The 17,282-nt window shown below is 42.5% G+C and overlaps 1 protein-coding gene across 1 annotated transcript in view; it reads left to right on the forward strand.

Moving 5' to 3' along the window:
- The window catches only part of TANC2 (tetratricopeptide repeat, ankyrin repeat and coiled-coil containing 2), a 224,110-nt gene that overhangs the window by 153,010 nt on the left and 53,818 nt on the right, over positions 1-17,282 (forward strand). The window contains exons 10-12 of the mRNA XM_009287889.2: positions 2,042-2,323; positions 4,654-4,787; positions 15,598-15,829. Of these exons, the coding sequence (XP_009286164.1) occupies positions 2,042-2,323; positions 4,654-4,787; positions 15,598-15,829 (648 nt within the window). The remainder of the gene's footprint in view (positions 1-2,041; positions 2,324-4,653; positions 4,788-15,597; positions 15,830-17,282) is intronic.

The raw sequence follows: 17,282 nt of genomic DNA on the forward strand, positions 1-17,282 counted from the left end.
GGCAGAGCCTTGGAGTCGGGGGGAACACTTTGCTGCTGCCAGACTGGTTCAGAGGGAGGGAGGTTGGGGGGACTGGGAGGGAGCAGGCGCCGGCGCGGTTTGTAGCTTCCAGAGGGGTTCGTTGCACGGCCTGGGAGTGGAGCTCATCCCGAAGCGCAGAGCTTGACACAGCACACTGGTCTGTTCAAAAACCATGTGTTTATATTTACAGTAGGATCTTCAGGGTGGTAGCACATCTATAACCTCTCCCCATGCAGATAAAGCATCCCACTGTTGTAATTTGATAAACTATTTTCAATTAGTTTAGTACAAAGTCTGGTGCAGTAGCATTATCTGTACCCCTGAGGGCCTTCGGCCAGACCAGGGGGTCTGCACAGGGATTAAGCCACCACAGCGGAGGGTGAGCGGGTGAAGAAATGACAGACGTCAGCAGTTGCTGAATGATGTTTATGCTTTTTAAGTGCCTGAGGGCTTTTAAAACTTCAAAGAAACCAAATGGTCTCCACTGGAAGCAGCTAATGTAAATGATGGGAGTGTGATCGTGCCAAGAGATAACACTGAGCAAACGGATAGCCTTTTTACTTAAAATCCTTCTGAAGTCCGGCTCAGGGAACTCCTCCTCTGTGGCTTCATGGGATTTCTTTTAAAATATGCTATGAAGACATCTAGATTTTGTATGGTTGTTTTCGTTTTCAGCATGCCGTATGATCTCAGAACAAATTGAATTCAACTTCTGTGATCCACAGCTCAAATTTTCCACAGCTTATTACATCAGCTTAAATATATGTGTTGAATGTCAAGTACAAGACATGTATTGCAGTTGGAAGGTGTGTTCAGAGCTGCCATACCAGGTCCAGGTCTGAAATCATGTCCCACAGACGTAGCTCCATCCACGTTGCTTAGCTCTGACTTGAAGGAATTATGTTCTAAAATTCAAAGTTTGCAGCTAAAACACGCAGGGTGGGTAACCTCCCCCTGAGTGGGAATCACCTGCTGTCTTTGTGGCCACCTTCTGAAAGTTTTTAATTAAGAAACTATTTCGGTGGTAAAGTGGGAAGATCCAGCAACTGTCTCTGCTGGCACAAAATGCTTTCATCACTTTTTTTTTTTTAATAGATTTATGTGTATCATCTCCCAGTTACAGATCTCATAGGCGGAACACACCATATGAGTTGATCTTTCTGATAGCATCTTTGCACCGGATCTGTGCATAGTTGTTACTCTTTTTCAGTGCGCATTCCCTAGATAGGTTGTGCCAAATGGAAAGAATGGCAAATACCCTCTCCCTCCACCCCTAAACGTTCCTGAAAAAGTTTCAAGGCTGGTTTGGGTTTAGTTGTATGTTTTATTATAATCTAATGCATAAAAAAATGGGGAAAGTAACACAATCAATATCCATGTTTTTAGGTGTTAGCATTGCACCAGCATACGTGATCTGTTGGGGAGGTATTTCTTGCACTCCCTGTTAACTTTATGTTGCTTGTAACACCGCTTTTCCTTGTGAAAAGAGAAAATGTTTTAATTGCCATACAGGAAAATCCTATCAGCAATCTGGTTTCATTTACATACCTTAGAATAGTTGAAATAACTTTGCTTAGATTGATTTAACACTTCTAAGTGCTAAGATTTTTTTTTGTGCTCATTGGTTTGAACAGGTGAACAGACATATTAAATATCTATATATTGAACAGGCATACGATACTGTGTCACAGGGGTAGCTGCCTTGGAAAGCGTACCGTTCTGCCTGCGGCAGGGCCTTTAATTATGGTGACTTAAAGCAAGACATTTCATTTCTCCAGCTACACTTTCCCTAGCTGTAAACTACTTCTTCCTGTAAGATTCTCTGAACTCCTTTGGTGGAAAATGCTATGAATGAGCCAGATGCTTTTAACAGCAAACCTGTGGGTAATAAACAAGCTTGTATTTTTTTCACCTTTTGCAATGAAAGGATATCTAAGGAAGTTTAAACAGCAATTTCTGAACTGTAGTTTTACTGTTAGCATTGATGTTTGTGTTCTTTCCCCGTGTTTCTTCTTTATAGTACGCTTCGCACCTTATAGACCTCCCGACATCTCTCTGAAACCACTGCTCTTCGAGGTGCCCAGCATCACCACTGAGTCCGTCTTCGTTGGCCGGGACTGGGTGTTCCACGAGATAGATGCGCAGCTGCAGAGTTCAAACGCCAGCGTCAACCGAGGCGTAGTGATCGTTGGGAACATCGGGTTTGGAAAAACCGCCATCATCTCCAGACTGGTTGCGCTCAGCTGCCACGGCACACGTATGAGACAGATTGCTTCCGATAGCCCACATGCCTCTCCGAAACGTAAGTATAGCAGCACACAGATCTTCAACAATCAGAGAACTTTTCCATCAACTTTTTTAACGGTTTTGGCCAAAAAGATCCCATTCCTCTTCAGGCCCAAGAAATCAGCTTAGTCTTTGTTGCCAAGCAAAGGAAGCACCTGTCAGTAATATTTACACTGCTCCTGTTCCAAATCTACTTTTTGAAGAGTCCGAATAGTCTGCCTCTTATTTCTCTGACTTAGAAACATCATGGATTTTCTCTGATTGGGAAGACTCCAATTTTAATTGCCAACATTCTATTATTACAAATCCGTGCCGGTGCATTCTCCTTCCCATATGGTTTGTTTATCTCAGTTTATCATGGTGTGAATGTTTAGGGTGGGTCGCAAGCCCATGTGGGCTCGGCACCCAGGGTTGCTCTACCTCTTGTGGTCCCATCCAATTCACATCACTCTGTGCTGACATGTTTGCAGGTGGGGATGACAACATTTTAAAATCATTCAGCTCTCAGTAAGTGAATAAGACAGGACTAAAAATACCGGGTTAGATACCTAAAGGTATCTTTAAGGGTCTAGGTCAACTGTATCTCAGTGAAACTATAGTTAAATCTGTTTACCGGAATCCAGTACTCTTAGCCGTGTTGAAATATCTGAAATGTCACCAAATGTTGGCATGTTGAATAGTGTCACTTGTCAGAGCTAAATGAACAATGCGTAGTGAAAGGCAGGGCTTGTTTCTATATTTTAACTGCAGCTCTGCAGTGCACCAACTGTGTGTCTCCCCAGTCTGCTTAGAGGGATTGTGGCGATTAAAGAGACTACTGTACTTAACTGTTTCCAGACTAAGAGTTTGGATATTTCAGATGAGAGTGCTCTGCATCTTTCATGCACAAAGGACGAAGATCCTTGGTCACACCTAACGTGCTGTTGTTTGGTTGGCACTCTGGTTTGTCCGTGAAGTTGAAAGCTGAATGATTACTCAGTGTTAGTTATGGGATGGAGAATCAATCAACTAAGTTGACCTTATTTCCTAAAGAGATCAGAAGTCCTAGGCTAGCTATAGAAGATAATAATTATTCTGCAAATTTCTTTGATTCTTTTTTTTTTTCACATGCTGAAAAAAAGATCTGTTATGCTTAGTAAAATCTATGTTTAATAATAAATGCCAAGCAGGTGACCTGACTATACTACAGCAGTTGTGCTGTCAGCATTAGTAAACTGGCATAAATACAGCCTCATACTCTTAATTCCTGTCTCGGAAAAATAAAACAGGTGAAGGTGGTGTTGCATGGTCAAAATCAAGAATGTGCATCATTGCTAACACATTCAGGGTTTAATTATGTAGGCAGTCGTCCTCCTTTGTTATTTGCCATTAAATGGGTCATTGTTTGCATTATGATTTCAAGTCAAGCTCAAGGATGCATTGCAGCAATCCATTCAGGAAAATCCTCTGCTAGTACAGACTGTGCTTAAGAGGACTGTTGCTTTTAAAACGTTCCTAAAATAAAGACAGTAATTAGACATCATCAAGTACTGCATGTCTTAGTGTCATTCAAAAATATTCAGTATGAGTACCTATGAGTGAAAATAAGAGTGGTTTGAAAATGTTACCCACAAAGGCCAGGTGAATGGACTGTTGTAGCAATCTACTGGTAAAGCAAATTTCTGCATTGCCAGGCAAAAGAAACCGCTAAAACGCAATAGAAAGCAGTTAAACTTGACAGAGATGATTCCAGCATAATTCATTATTTGCTTGCAAGCCTTTTCCAGATCCTGGTGCTGCCCCTGCTTCTCCCCCTCTGATTACATTAATAGGCTTCAGATGGATATGTTAGCTGTGGCTCTCCATTTATTTATGTTATAAAATAGGTACATAATTCAGAAAAATCAGCTGTCTCTGCTGAAGGAGAGCTCGGAACCAAATTAACCAGCGATTGTTCATAACAAGGGAAGATCTATTGGCAGAACTGCAGAGTAGGAGAGCACTGCACTAAAATACACCAAACTTGAAGATAGAGCTTACCTTCGAGAGTGCACAATTCACTCAATTATTGTGATTATTTTAAAGTCAGTGAAATTACAGTGGAGAAGATGAATGAGACAAGCTCAAGGCTTTATCTTAGCGGTCCTTCCCAAAAGTGCTGCTTCCAAAAGAAGTTTCTTGGGGAGCCTCTGACCTGGCTGGACGGTGTCGCAGTCTCTTGCTGCCTGAAATCCTAACCAGAGCATTTATGGGAAGTACTTTAACTGCCATGTATGACCTGCTAGAAGACAGCAGCTGCCTAGTCCGTAATAATAATGTCTGTTGTGCTTGTCCTGTAGCAACTCATAACCTCTTTCCTTGGGACAGATGTGGATGCAAACCGAGAGCTGCCCTTAACCCAGCCGCCTTCTGCTCACTCGTCAATCACCAGCGGGAGCTGCCCGGGGACTCCTGAAATGCGCCGGCGCCAGGAAGAGGCCATGCGGAGACTTGCTTCACAGGTATGGAAACATTTGTCTTGGGATTTTTTTGGTCCTTGGGAAAATGTCAATTTTAATGGAACCTGTTGGAAGGTCTCCTGCCTTACATCACTCGGTGCGCTGGAAAATGTGTGCATTCAAATGCTTACTGTGAGAGTTTAGAGAAGAACTTCTGGAACAAGTTTTATTACCCTAGGAAAGTTATTTCTGTAAAATGAAATTCCCATTACATCAAATACACTCCCCTTCTACTCTGAGAGTTTATCTTTCCCAGCCATCGTACTTTATCCTTACAAATGTTATGATATGACATAGTTACCAGAATAATTGTAATTTTTCTTCAACAGTGAAAACAGCATTGCCAAGCGTTTCACCGGTGTTTCATTTTGAAAAGAGCAGCTATCCTACAGTGGGTAAAGGCGCAGGCTGTGAGCGTTACTGCTGTGTGTGCTTAGGCATTTTTTGGAAAAGTCTACAAAACAGATCGTAGCCTTTTGAGCGATAAACAAATCGCTTGCTGTTATGGCAAGAGTGGATTGTATATAACACTATCACTGTAGGTGAGATTTGCAGCTACAGGTGAGATTTAGCCCTGCTTTTGGGTGGTGGGAAGGTGCCATTATATCGCTTTGAAATCCAAGATCTTGCTCCTCCTACACCTTTTGAGAGGATGTGAGCCCTTAATGCTTTCCTGTTGCTTGCTCCCACTTCGGAGAGGAAAATACCAAGCAAAGTCTTTGTTCTTTGGCTGCAGACCCCTTTAGGGAAAGGGTTATAAAGCCCTGCTCATCCCCTAGCCAAAATTTTTTTGCAAAACAAATCCTGTGTTTTGCGGTCAGAACATAACAAGTGAGTTAGGAAGATGTACTACCTCTTGTGCTAGCAGCAGGATTACAGATATTTAGTATGATTGTTAATCTCCCGATAAATCTCAACTACTGTAAATGTAGGCAGATTCCAGAAATAACTGTCACCAGCTTCCAAATGTTAAGCCTTCACGAAAAGATCAATGCCAAGGCTGATGAGTTGACCTTAAGAGTACTTGGAATCGTTTCTTCTACCCGAATAGCTGACACAGCATGCGAAACTTCTGAAAAGCTTCGTACTGTTTAGCAAACAGTTCCTGGGATGAGTCAGAGCAGCAGCAGCACGGCTTGATTCAGCATTCGGAGACCTTGGGTCTATTCCCAGCTTTGCTGTTAGCCTTGCTGGGATCCTTGGAGACCAGCATCTCATCTGCCTCCGTTTCCCTGCCTATTAAAAGAAAAGTGATCTGTGCAGATAATGGTCCTTTGATATCTGATGCTGGAAGGAATACGTAACTAGGTGTTATTTGGTTTTCTCAATTCGGAAGAGCAGTTGTCTTCCAGGTAGTGCTGCAGTGTGTGCCTGGGTGAAGCCATGATTGAAATAAAGCATGTGCTTAAATCCTGATTCAGAGCTTCATTTCCTACCACAAAGGGAAATTTTTCTGAAAGTGTAGGAGGTTTTTTGGTTTGTTTGAATTTTTTTTTTTTGAGCTTCGTGTTCCTGCTGCTGATTCTTGATCATAAACAACAATTCTGTTTTTATTGCATCAGAGCCTTTTCCAGAACTACTGTGCAGCATATTACAGTGAGTTTGATGGATTATCAAGCCTCAGGAAGGGAAATAAAGGCAAATAAAATGGTTTAGGATGTTTGTCAAATTAATAGCTGGAAGTCGTGTGCCTAGTGCACTCTTAGTAACCTCCTGAGTAGTACAACTCAGCATCACTGCTGATGAATACTTGCTGTCGACAGCAGATAAATTGATTTGCTTAGAAAGAACCATGCCGTATGATGTCCTCCTAGATAAAACAAACACTGACTGTTCCACCCCAGCTGTTGTTTTTTGAAGTCTCTGAGTGACACTGGGAGAAAAAGGATTACTGACCTGGCAACAGAATTGAAAATCCATTAAAATAACAGTGTTGAGCTCTTTGTTCTGTGTGCGATCGCCTCATTCAGAAACTCGATCACACGCATCTAACTTGCCTTTGAGAGATCATGAGAATTTGTTGTTCATAAGAGGCTTTGAAGATGCTGAACTCTTAAACAGAGCAAATACACTGAATGTCTTGGCAGACAATAGTAAAAACAGTTGGTTAAAATATTTTAGCTGCCTAATCTGAATGTCTGATGCCACGTTCTCCAACAGGCGTTCTTGGGGACAGTTTAGGAAAACCCTTCACATAGGTAAGCTAAAAGCTCTCCAAAGTCTAATCTAAAAAAGAAAAGAAGAAAAAAAAAAAGTGGAATGTCCTTTGGTGCAGGAGGAAGGGAGAGGAGAGCAGCATATTCCTGTATCAGTAGCTGTGGAATAAAAAAAGAATTGCTGATGGCCTACTTAAAAGGGTTTTTTTCAACTGGCTGAAGAAGAAAGAGCCCAAGGAAGTGAAGGAAAGACTGACCCATACGTTAGTCTGGTTAGAAAAGTATTTCTTGGACATGTGTGTTTTATGGTTGCATTAAGACTAGAGTCAGAATTGAAGTAGGGAAGAATGTGTTGACAGTGATGGACAACCACAATTGTCAGGAATATTTTAGGAGATATATGAAACATATGTGAGGAGCTAGATAAAGCTATGCGCAGATGTTCCACCTCTGCTTGCACTGAGCAGAGCAGGATGTTCTCAGGTTGTGCTGTGGTCATTGTGCTAGAGAAATGCAGATCGTTACGAAAGCAGATTAATAATATACTAACAGGCTTAAGTAACGGTTGGCGCAGGCTCCAGAACGCTAGTGGGAAGCACGCCGTCCCTCTCACCCACTCCGTTCCTTCTGAAAATGTCACTTATCCCAAAACTCAGAAGTTGTGTGTTGATGATGACAGAAATGAAAGGTGAACAGTTGCTTTTCCTCCTCTGGATTATTCAGGGTTGTACTTTTCTGCCTGTTTGTCATGCAGTAGGTTCTTGGGGGCAAGGGTTGCTTTTAGCTCTTGTTGTCAGAGATGAACAAATCGTTAATTTTAGAAATAAGTAACCGAAGACTGCCTAGCAGGAGCTCCACTCAGTCTTGCCATGCTGGAAAAGAGCATTATTTTTCTGTATTCTTAGGGAGCAGTTTGAAGTCATCCATGATTTCTAGTTCAGTGTTCATCAGCAAACTAACGGAGAAGAAAAATGCTTAGAAATGAGGCCATTTGGAAAACCACTATCGGGTGTGATTTTTTTTGTCCTGCAAAAACTGCACCAGGAAACAAGCTGTATCCAACTGGTTTAGGAGTTACCTGAATTTATCCTCACAAGTGGGTCCTAGGAGGAGAAAAACATCAAAAACGGGGCAAAATTCCTTTCCTCCCGGACCCTGGTGGGCAGCTGTTGAGATTTCTCATGTCTCAGGCCCTCTCTTTGGTTGGAAGTGGAGTCTTTTGCCACAGGAGTACCGATCATGGTAGGAAGGGTTGGATGTTTTTCAGGGTTTGCAGTAGTTTCTCCTGAAAGAATGAGAGAAAACAAGGATTTAAAATTGAGATTGCTCTGTTCCTTTTGTCATTTCTCTTCCTAACAGCCAGTCTTACTGAGATTTTGTAAGTGGAAGCAGAGCGATTCTGCCTTGAGAGATTAGCGGAGAAAATACTGGAAGTACAATAATGCCTGTGTATAACTTACGTGGAGCATCACGCCAGTCTGCTCTGACTGTCCTGTTCCAGCTCCTAGTGATCATTTTGGATGTGTCGAGGGAGAACATTTTTAAAAGGGAAAGATCAAAGTCTTGCTGTCACACCAGGGTCACGTTCAAGGTTGTGGTTGGCATTGCGTTGAGCGCTGTTATTTAGACAGGGAAAGAAGCCTGCCAGGAAACTTGAGCCATCAAGAGGTAAATGCCTTGCCTTCCATTTCCTTGCAAGGAAAATATTAAATATATGTCAATATTAATAGCTTCTTTGCAGAGATTTCTGTGAATCAATTTCCTAATTTTAAAGGTAACATTAATCCTCTTGCTGGGAACTGAGCTGGCACAAGCCCCTTTTTTCCCTTTCACTCACTGTCTTCTCCTGCCTCTGAGGAGGAGCTGAGGCAGTGACTGCTGATGGACTTCCCACCAGTCGTGGTGAGGAGTATGGGGACGTGTGTCAGACCCCAGCTCTCAGCAGTGGAGTTTGGAGCTGTCCTCGCTGGGGAAGTTTCTCTGCAGTTTTTCCTCCATCCCCTATCTCAGTAGGGTTTGTACTGTAGCATGGAGTAGAGAGGCCTGCAGGGAAGGAAGGACAAGAGAGGTTGTCTTGCCAGATCTGGCAAACTCAAAAGTCATGAATAAAACTACTCATGTTGCAACACCCGTCTTGACACTTGCAAATAAAACATAAGCATTTCTGGCAAAACTGCTTGGTTAGTCTTTTGTTTTAATATATATGCATGTATTATGGAAATAAGTTTGCAGGATTCCTGAATTTATTTCAAGTCTGCCTTCCGACAATGAGCAGGCTGCCAGTTTTTCTGCAGTGCCAACGAGTCAAGCTAGACTTGGCTTCTTCGCTGTGATAGATGCACACCGGCTTTCCTGGTGAGCTAGCCACATATAGCTGAATACGTAGCTTCATGTAACTGTTAAACCCATCTACTGTTGTTTAGTGCTTGTAAACATATTGCCTTATATCACGGAATGACTGGAAGGTGAAACTGGAAAAAAAAGTTGTGAATATGAACAGTAAGGTTTTGAAACCTAAGATCCCATAAAAAGGCAGCACTCTACACCTCTCCCATGTTGCACCGTGGTTTTTCTGCCTTTTTTCTGTTTAATCTTTCATCCATTAAAATACTTCTTGACTTTACTTGCTCTGGCCAGGGGAGGTGAGTGACCATTGCTAAGTCACCACATGGCTGTCCTTGCAGTGCCACCTTTCTGTCTCCAAATGATGCTGGGCAATGTATAACTCGGGCTTATGTGTCTCAGCTGGAGTGTGACCTTGCTTGTCCAGAGCTGGTCCTTCACCTCAGAGAAATGAAACGTGAGGCTTTCCTACTGACCCCTGCCTGTGCTGAAAAATACTGACCCACAAATGCGTGTCCTAGGTGACCTTTGCCTTTCAGCAAGGGGCATCAGCACCATTCAGAGGTACGACAGCCCAAGGTGAGAGCAACTCAGTTCAAAAGAAGCAGCCTGAACTGTGTCCCTTCTGGTTAGGGTCACCTTCACCATTTTCCCTGAAGGTTTTATCCTTTACTCGCAGAGGATTTTTAATGGATTGGCTACACAGTTTTAAATAACCCATTGAACAGCTATATTCTTTGGGTTTCTGGATGCTGTGTGGTTGCTTGTGGTAGCAGCACTTAAACAAATGGACCTGAAAGCCAGCTCTGCTGTGCTAATGGGTCGCACCCTATGTAGAGCAGCTGGTGGAGGAGCTGCACGTCCATTGCATTAGCGCACTCAGCTGATGCTGAGCACGGCTGGTGGCTTCAGAGGCTCTTCCCCCCTCCATCCTCCAAGCCATAAGCCAAAATGTCGTTATCATTGCTGCAGGCGTATGAAAAGAAAGGGAGTACTCCTACCTTACGCGGAGGTGGAGGGATTCATTACTGCTGAGCCTTGATGCCCTGCGACACTAATGAGTTTCAGAGGGCATTTACTGGCGTACTCGGCTATGTAAAAGTAATGAACGCTCCCAATAAACTGGGTCACCACATATATGCACAGTCATGTGCAATGGATAAAATACAGCAGTGCTGATTTCCATTTACGTTATTACAACCAGTGTTATGCCTGGCAAATAGCATTTTGGCAGGTAAAAGCATTACACTGAATTTATTTAAAGCTACTTTGTATGGGTCAAAAAGAGATAAATCTTACCAGGTGCAGAAATACGGTTAAAATACAACGTTGAAGCCGTTTAAGAGCACTGGAGGAACCGGGGTGTTACTGTGAGCTCAGGATTAAGCAAGGTTGGTCCTTTTAGGGGGGGTTGGCAGAATGGCCTCCTTGCATGACACGCTTACAGAAGGAAGCCGAGACAAATCACACCAGAGGCGTGATGTCAGAGGAATGTTTCTTAAATGGAGGATATTCTTTTTCACAAATTGTGCCGGAGAACTGCTTAAAATTGGCCTGTCCTATTAAGTAAAAATAACTTATTTCCCTTGAGCCATCTTCAGCCCCTCTTTCTCCTTTGATGTTCAACACTGTCCTTCCAGTCTTTCTCATATTACTGTTATCTCCTGCCTCTCCTGACATATCATCTTCTCCCCCTTCTCTCTCTTTTTCTTCCCCCTCCTTCACAGTTCAGTCTTTTCTCTGCCTCTGTACTCTATAGGTGATACACAATCTCTTTTGTGCCTCATGTTTTTTTTGCTCTCTCTGCCCTCTCTAGCCTCTTCTTCTTGCTGCTTTCATGCAGCTGTCCCCATCCTCGTCCACTGGCGTTTTCCGTTATCCTTGGAATAGCCGTTTTGCTTTTAACACGCACGTGTCTTCCTTTTTCTTCCAGAAGCTGTTTTCATAGGTTCTGACCTATATGAGGAAATCTCCCTTTTTTCCTGATGTCATGGAATTCTTCCATACCTGCTTAGCTGAGCCAAAATCCCTTTCAGGTTGGGCAAATACAAATGCCGGTGTAGTACAAGCCAGATGAAATTGGTAGCTTGGCCTTGGAGATCGGGGGTGCAGTTTGCACGGCCATGATTTAGAAAAGCATTTTGGCGTGGGGAGGAGAACTGCAGGAAAGATGTACGGTGTCTGCATGTCAGGATGGGACACTGTTGCCAAGTCCTGCATCCAAGAAAGAGGTGGGTGAAGGAGTGAACCCAAATGGAAGGACAGCAGAAAGGGTGGTAGGAAGGTGAAGGTTACTTGAGGCTGGATGAAGGGAGAAATGGAAGTGGTTGTGGCAGAAAGGAGAGAGTAGGATGGCTGGTGTTGGAAAGGTTGGGAGAAGAGACTCCTGAAGACCTACTGGATGTAATACCTAAAGAGAATATGAATAATGTCTTTCGTAATTCTGCTTTAGCAGTTGAGAAGATGAAGTTTGTGTCATTTCTGGGTAAGCGAGAGTTTTGGTGCTCCTTGATCCCACTTCAGGGGAGAATGGGTCATGTTGAACGTTGGCCATGGTCTCTTAGAGGCAGTGCTCTGCCTTTGCTGCGTCTGGTGTTTCTCAAGCCTTATAACACATAATTATTGTTTAAAAAAATTGGCTACCACAAAGCTCATGATAAATGTACTTCTTTGGTGTGTAGCCAGCTAGACTCTCCAAATCATTTTAGGAAAGGAGGTGATCATTGGAAGTAAAATATGCATCATACAAGTGTGAATTATTTTGAAGCTCCCTTTCAAGCAAGAAAGGAAATTATACAAGTTTGTAACTTTTGGCATTTGATATTTAATACAAACAACATAATGCCTTGGTTTCTCAGCATGGAGTCACTCAACTTGTCAAAACTGCATTCTCAGCCCTTACAAAAATGACATAAGCAGATATTTTGAACAGTTCTCTTGATCTAGGTGTTACTTTTCCCATCCTTCATTGTAATCCACTTCTTTTGCATTAGGGTTGCATATAGCCGTTGTATACTTCATGTTTGAGATCCTGTGATTTAAATTTAATCAAACTTAAAAGCAAGGAACTTCTCAGCTTCCAACTTTGTAAACATCATTTAACAAACCTGATAGCTGAAATAAAGGTTTAAAAGTTTTGGAAGTCCAGTTTAATGTTTATAGTGTTTTGTGCTATGTGATGACAAAGTTCAAATTGAAACTGTGATTAGAAAAATTATGCCTTAAATTATATCAGACAAAAATAAATGTTTACTGGTGACAGCATCCGGACATGCCCGTACCTTTGGAAGAACATGCTGTTCCCTGGTGATCTCGTTTATTGTAACACAGTTTCTAGATAAAATTAAATGTTTAATTCAAGGATTTTGTTTACAATGAGAGATGGTTGGAACTTTTTCAAGCAGTTTTTTAAAGCAAAGTAGTTTGATTTGTGGAAAATGAAGCTTTTCTTGAGAGCACACCTTTCTCAATGAAAAGTTTATTTCCAGGCTATACAAGTTCTTATTTTTATTTCTTGGATGTACTTCTTGGCTCATCCAGCCAAAAAAAAGGGAGGAGAGACTAATAACACCCCAGAATTACAACTATCGTACGGAGTGGTCATTTCAGGTGTAGAGCAAGGTCTGGACATGGTCTCCTGTATCTTAGAAGAGAATCCTAAGCAGTGGAGATAGTAATCCATCCCTGTGGCTGGATTCTTGAGCAATTGTTAAAGTATATAAAGTGAAATAATTGGAAAGAGACCTTCCCCACAGCATTAGTGGCCGGGTATTAAAGGTATTCACCTAATACAGGGAAGAAAGAACAGGGTTTGAATCTGGCTGGGGATGAGCCCTGTCCACACCAACCCATTGGTTGTCCTGAAGTCTCTTTCATTCACTTTTCATGTTAACCTTGGTCTCATCCCCAAGGGTGGAACAGGGAAATGCTTTGAAGCCTTGAAAAGTTTTACAGGATGAGAAAACTGTTTCCCACTCAACTCTGGTTGTGTAAGTAAGTGAGGAGCCTGATTTCTAGCACCAGGCTCAGCTTACAGCACTGGCTTTTGGCAGTCTCTCTTTGATTTGAAGATAGAGAAAATGTCACAGAGAATAAATAACATCAAGATGAAATCTTGGCGCAGTTGCATTTCTGAGAACATTGTAATGCCTTTGCTTTGGTTGCCTTTCCAAAATCTTCATTGCTTACTGGTTTAGCTTCAGATCCACTTATTAAGCATTGCATTTATCCTACTGTTTAAGGCTTAGTCAATATACCGGTAAATCCAGCACAAGGATCAAGAATGTACCTGAAGGGGCTTAAATTAATTGACTTGTAACTGTGTGTATGTCCCAATATCTAGCAGTGACCATTCCCTTCATGGGGTACTGGGTATGTCCCCTTTTCCGTGACGTGGCTCTTTAGATTCCTGGAAGAAGTTAATTGGGCTCTCTTAAAAAGGAGGCTTTTTTTGTGTGTGTGTCTACACACCTATTGTGTGGGAAATAAGAGCTCTGCGTACAGCGATATGGTTTCTGTTACTGGGAAGCTGTTATCAAGGGACGGCTGCTTAAGAACTTTATACTGTGGAATCCACAAGTTATAATCCCCAAATAAACAGGATTATTGAAAAGAAATCACTACCTTTATTATTACTTTAGTCAGTGCTGTTCTCTAAGGGAATACATTATATTTTAACTGGCTGGTAGGAAAAATTCTGTTAGGAATTTGGAGGTATCCATTAAAGCTTAAGCACATGTATTAGGGCTTGATGCTTGAAATCACAGCCTACCTTTATCATCACTGTATGCATCACACCTCATTTTGACTGTGAAAGGAAATTATACCCCATCGGTAAGTTCATATATTTCTATTTAAAATGAAAAGCCGGTGCTGAGCCAGCAATGTATGAAGACCCCACAGCCTGATGTTTTCATTTCTCGGTACCATCCTTCGCAGTGGCAGAGCTCAGGGGCTGGGTACACCACCCCATCCGCCTTGGAGCCTGCTGCGAACCGAGGGCTGGTTATTGCAGGTGGAAAGCCAGAAAGCCTTAGTCACGGCCAACAGCCACAGGCCATGTTTCATCCGAGCTCACAAAGCATCCAGAGGGGCCACAGAAAGCTCGTGGGCACAGTGTCCTCAGTTATATTGTCCTTTCCACGTTCAGAAATGTGGTTTATTTTGCAATATTTGTGTTCTGTGCTACAGTGCTCCAGGGCAATGGTAGGTTTGGTACAAAACTGATCCCACCTGCCTTGCAGGGATATTTTTGGATACTATCATCAGTGACATTTGAAAAGAAAACTCAGTGAATGAGAGCTGGAGAAAAGCTTTTTGACCTGGCAGAGGCTCACACCAAATGGCCAGGCCGTGCCACGAGGAGGCTGGTGTCAGCAAGGGAGCAGGAGGAGCTGGTGGATGGTGCGGTACTGGAGCAGCCTGCCGAGTGCTTTACAAGCAAAGAGAGATTTCTATGGGCCTTTTTTTAATATTGCAAAAGAAAATAGGAAAGTTGGCAGACTGAACTGAGAAGATATCACTGGTTTTCTGCTTATTTTAATAAGTGGGCAGAGTTTAGTGGGTTCTAGCAGAGTTTGAGGAGCTGGGAAAATCAGGTGACCTGGGAAGAGAGAAAAGTTTCCTTTTTTTTTTTTTTTTTTTTTTTTTTTTTTTTTTTTTTTTTTTTTTTTTTTTTTTTTTTTTTTTTTTTTTTTTTTTTTTTTTTTTTTTTTTTTTTTTTTTTTTTTTTTTTTTTTTTTTTTTTTTTTTAATTGAATTGATTTTCTGAATGAAGAGCGGGATCACAGTGGATGAGTAATGTATAGTAAGCATGACATTCCCCCCCGCTGTTCACGGGAATCTGTCGTTCGCAGATGCTACCTTGCTCTAAGGTACTCAGCCAGTGCTCTCTGCCTGCTTCTATGGAGCTTGACATTTGAAAACAGCAAATAAAAAAGAAGTTCAAGAAAACAATCACAAGTTATTACCAACGCCAAGTCCTTAAATGGAGCTTGGAGCACAATCCTCTCGCTCCCTGCTCAGTGCGGTGCTTCCAATATGTCAGTTAGCGTCACTGTCCATCTCTGTGAGCAGCTACAGCTTAATTTCATTTATTCCTCAAGTGGCAGGTCCAGTCATTTTTCAGGATCAGTGCCTGTTTTTACCAACTGATTCGTCTGGATTCTTGTCACGGGCAGTTAACACTCAGTACTCTTAAAGGCTTCACCCGCCGGAATACATCAAACTCACCAAACGAAAAACGCTGCTTTTAACAACTTGCCTGACTCGCGTCTGATGAAGATGCATTTTTTTGTTCTTTTTCTCTTTGCTAGGTTGTTGCTTATCACTACTGCCAAGCTGATAATGCCTACACCTGCCTGGTGCCAGAGTTTGTGCACAACGTGGCCGCCCTGCTCTGCCGCTCGCCGCAGTTCGTTGCCTACAGGGAGCAGCTCCTGCGAGAGCCCCACCTGCAGAGCATGCTCAGCCTGAGGTCCTGCGTGCAAGACCCCATGGCCTCCTTCCGGAGGGGAGTCCTGGAGCCCTTGGAAAATCTGCACAAAGGTATTGTAATGACATTCCCCACGCTTTCCCTGAGCTCCTGCACACCTTTTTTATTGTTATTTTTAAAATGCTGCTTAGTTGCATCTGGGCGTTTAAACAAAGCCATTGATTAATCCTTCTGCGTCACATCTGAAGAGCTGCAGGGAAGAGGTGAGATCTGGAGAAGCTGAGACCATGCCATCGGGCTTGTTTGGAAGTGAGGGGTTAACCACCCCTCTCCTCCTGGTGTGTGTTTCAGGGCCACAGTTGAAACGCTAATGACGGCGTGCGTTTGGCTTTCTCTTCTCTTGCTTTCTTCCACGTCCCAACTGTGGCCTCGCAGTCCTGAAGGTGAAAACAAGCAACAATTTCCATGCACAGCACATGTGTGCATTTCCATGCACATTATGGCAATGTGTTCTGATTTATTTGGTTGGGGGTGAACGTTTTTCCCTTTCCCTGCCATTATTTAGTGGGCTTTTGAGAATTTGAAGCTTTCACCAAAAGAGCTGATACCATAAAAGATACCCTGTGTAAAGCTTCTAGGGCAACTGGTAACAAGCCTTACACTGATTACAGATTTCAGAGCTTTTTCTAATGCAGCACTGGTTTTGTCTCCTTTTCTTTCTTCCCTCTGCAAGATAAAACTACTTTGTTGTGACAGTCGCTAAATTTAAGATCTTTGCTCGTTGCCATGAAAACTGTCAGAGCGTTGCAGAGTTCGGGACTCTGTTGTCCTGCAAAATGGTATTTATTAAAATGGCATGCTGCAAGTTAGCTGCAAAAATAATTCAGATAATTTTCTGTTACCACCCTACATATGACAGCGTAGGAGCCAACATGAAATAGATGCATCTTCTACCAAATGCAAAGCCCTGTTGTTCAAATCAGCTCTTCAAAACACAGTGTCGAAACTCTGAGCAGCAGCATCTGGGTCTAACACGTGTGGTTCCACCAGGCACAAAGCACACGTAGAGCCAGCACAGCTCGACAGCAGTTGATTTTCCTGGCATGGAGAAATGTCACTGTAGGAGTAGCATGGCTACTCTTTCCTACCAACACTCTTGGCAAAAAAAAGATACATTTAGGAACCGCTGCTTTAAAGGAAAATAATTTGTGGTTATTACAGTAACTCCTTGGGAGGTATTCCAGCTATTGAATTCAGAGCATTTCGGAGGATGCTTATTTTTCTTGCCAAGCAGGTTGACCCCCATCTGGTCCAAAGGTCTGGGGGGTGGAAAAATTTTATATAAAAGCTTTTCTTTTTCCTCTTGGGCTCTGCACTCAACATAGCTCCAATGGAGCCAATGATCAGGACTCCCATCTTTCAACCTTGCTGATCGAGAGTGCTGGCAAGCTAATTTGCACCAAGTGTTTTGTAACAAAATGAACAGTGTCTGGAAATTGGTTTTAAAATATATAACATTTAAGACTCTGTAAATATATCAGCAGGTCTTTTACAAGGTGCTGTTGA

The sequence above is a fragment of the Aptenodytes forsteri genome, unplaced genomic scaffold, assembly GCF_000699145.1.
Source record: "Aptenodytes forsteri isolate BGI_AS27 unplaced genomic scaffold, ASM69914v1 Scaffold249, whole genome shotgun sequence".
Taxonomy (NCBI): Eukaryota; Metazoa; Chordata; class Aves; order Sphenisciformes; family Spheniscidae; genus Aptenodytes; species Aptenodytes forsteri.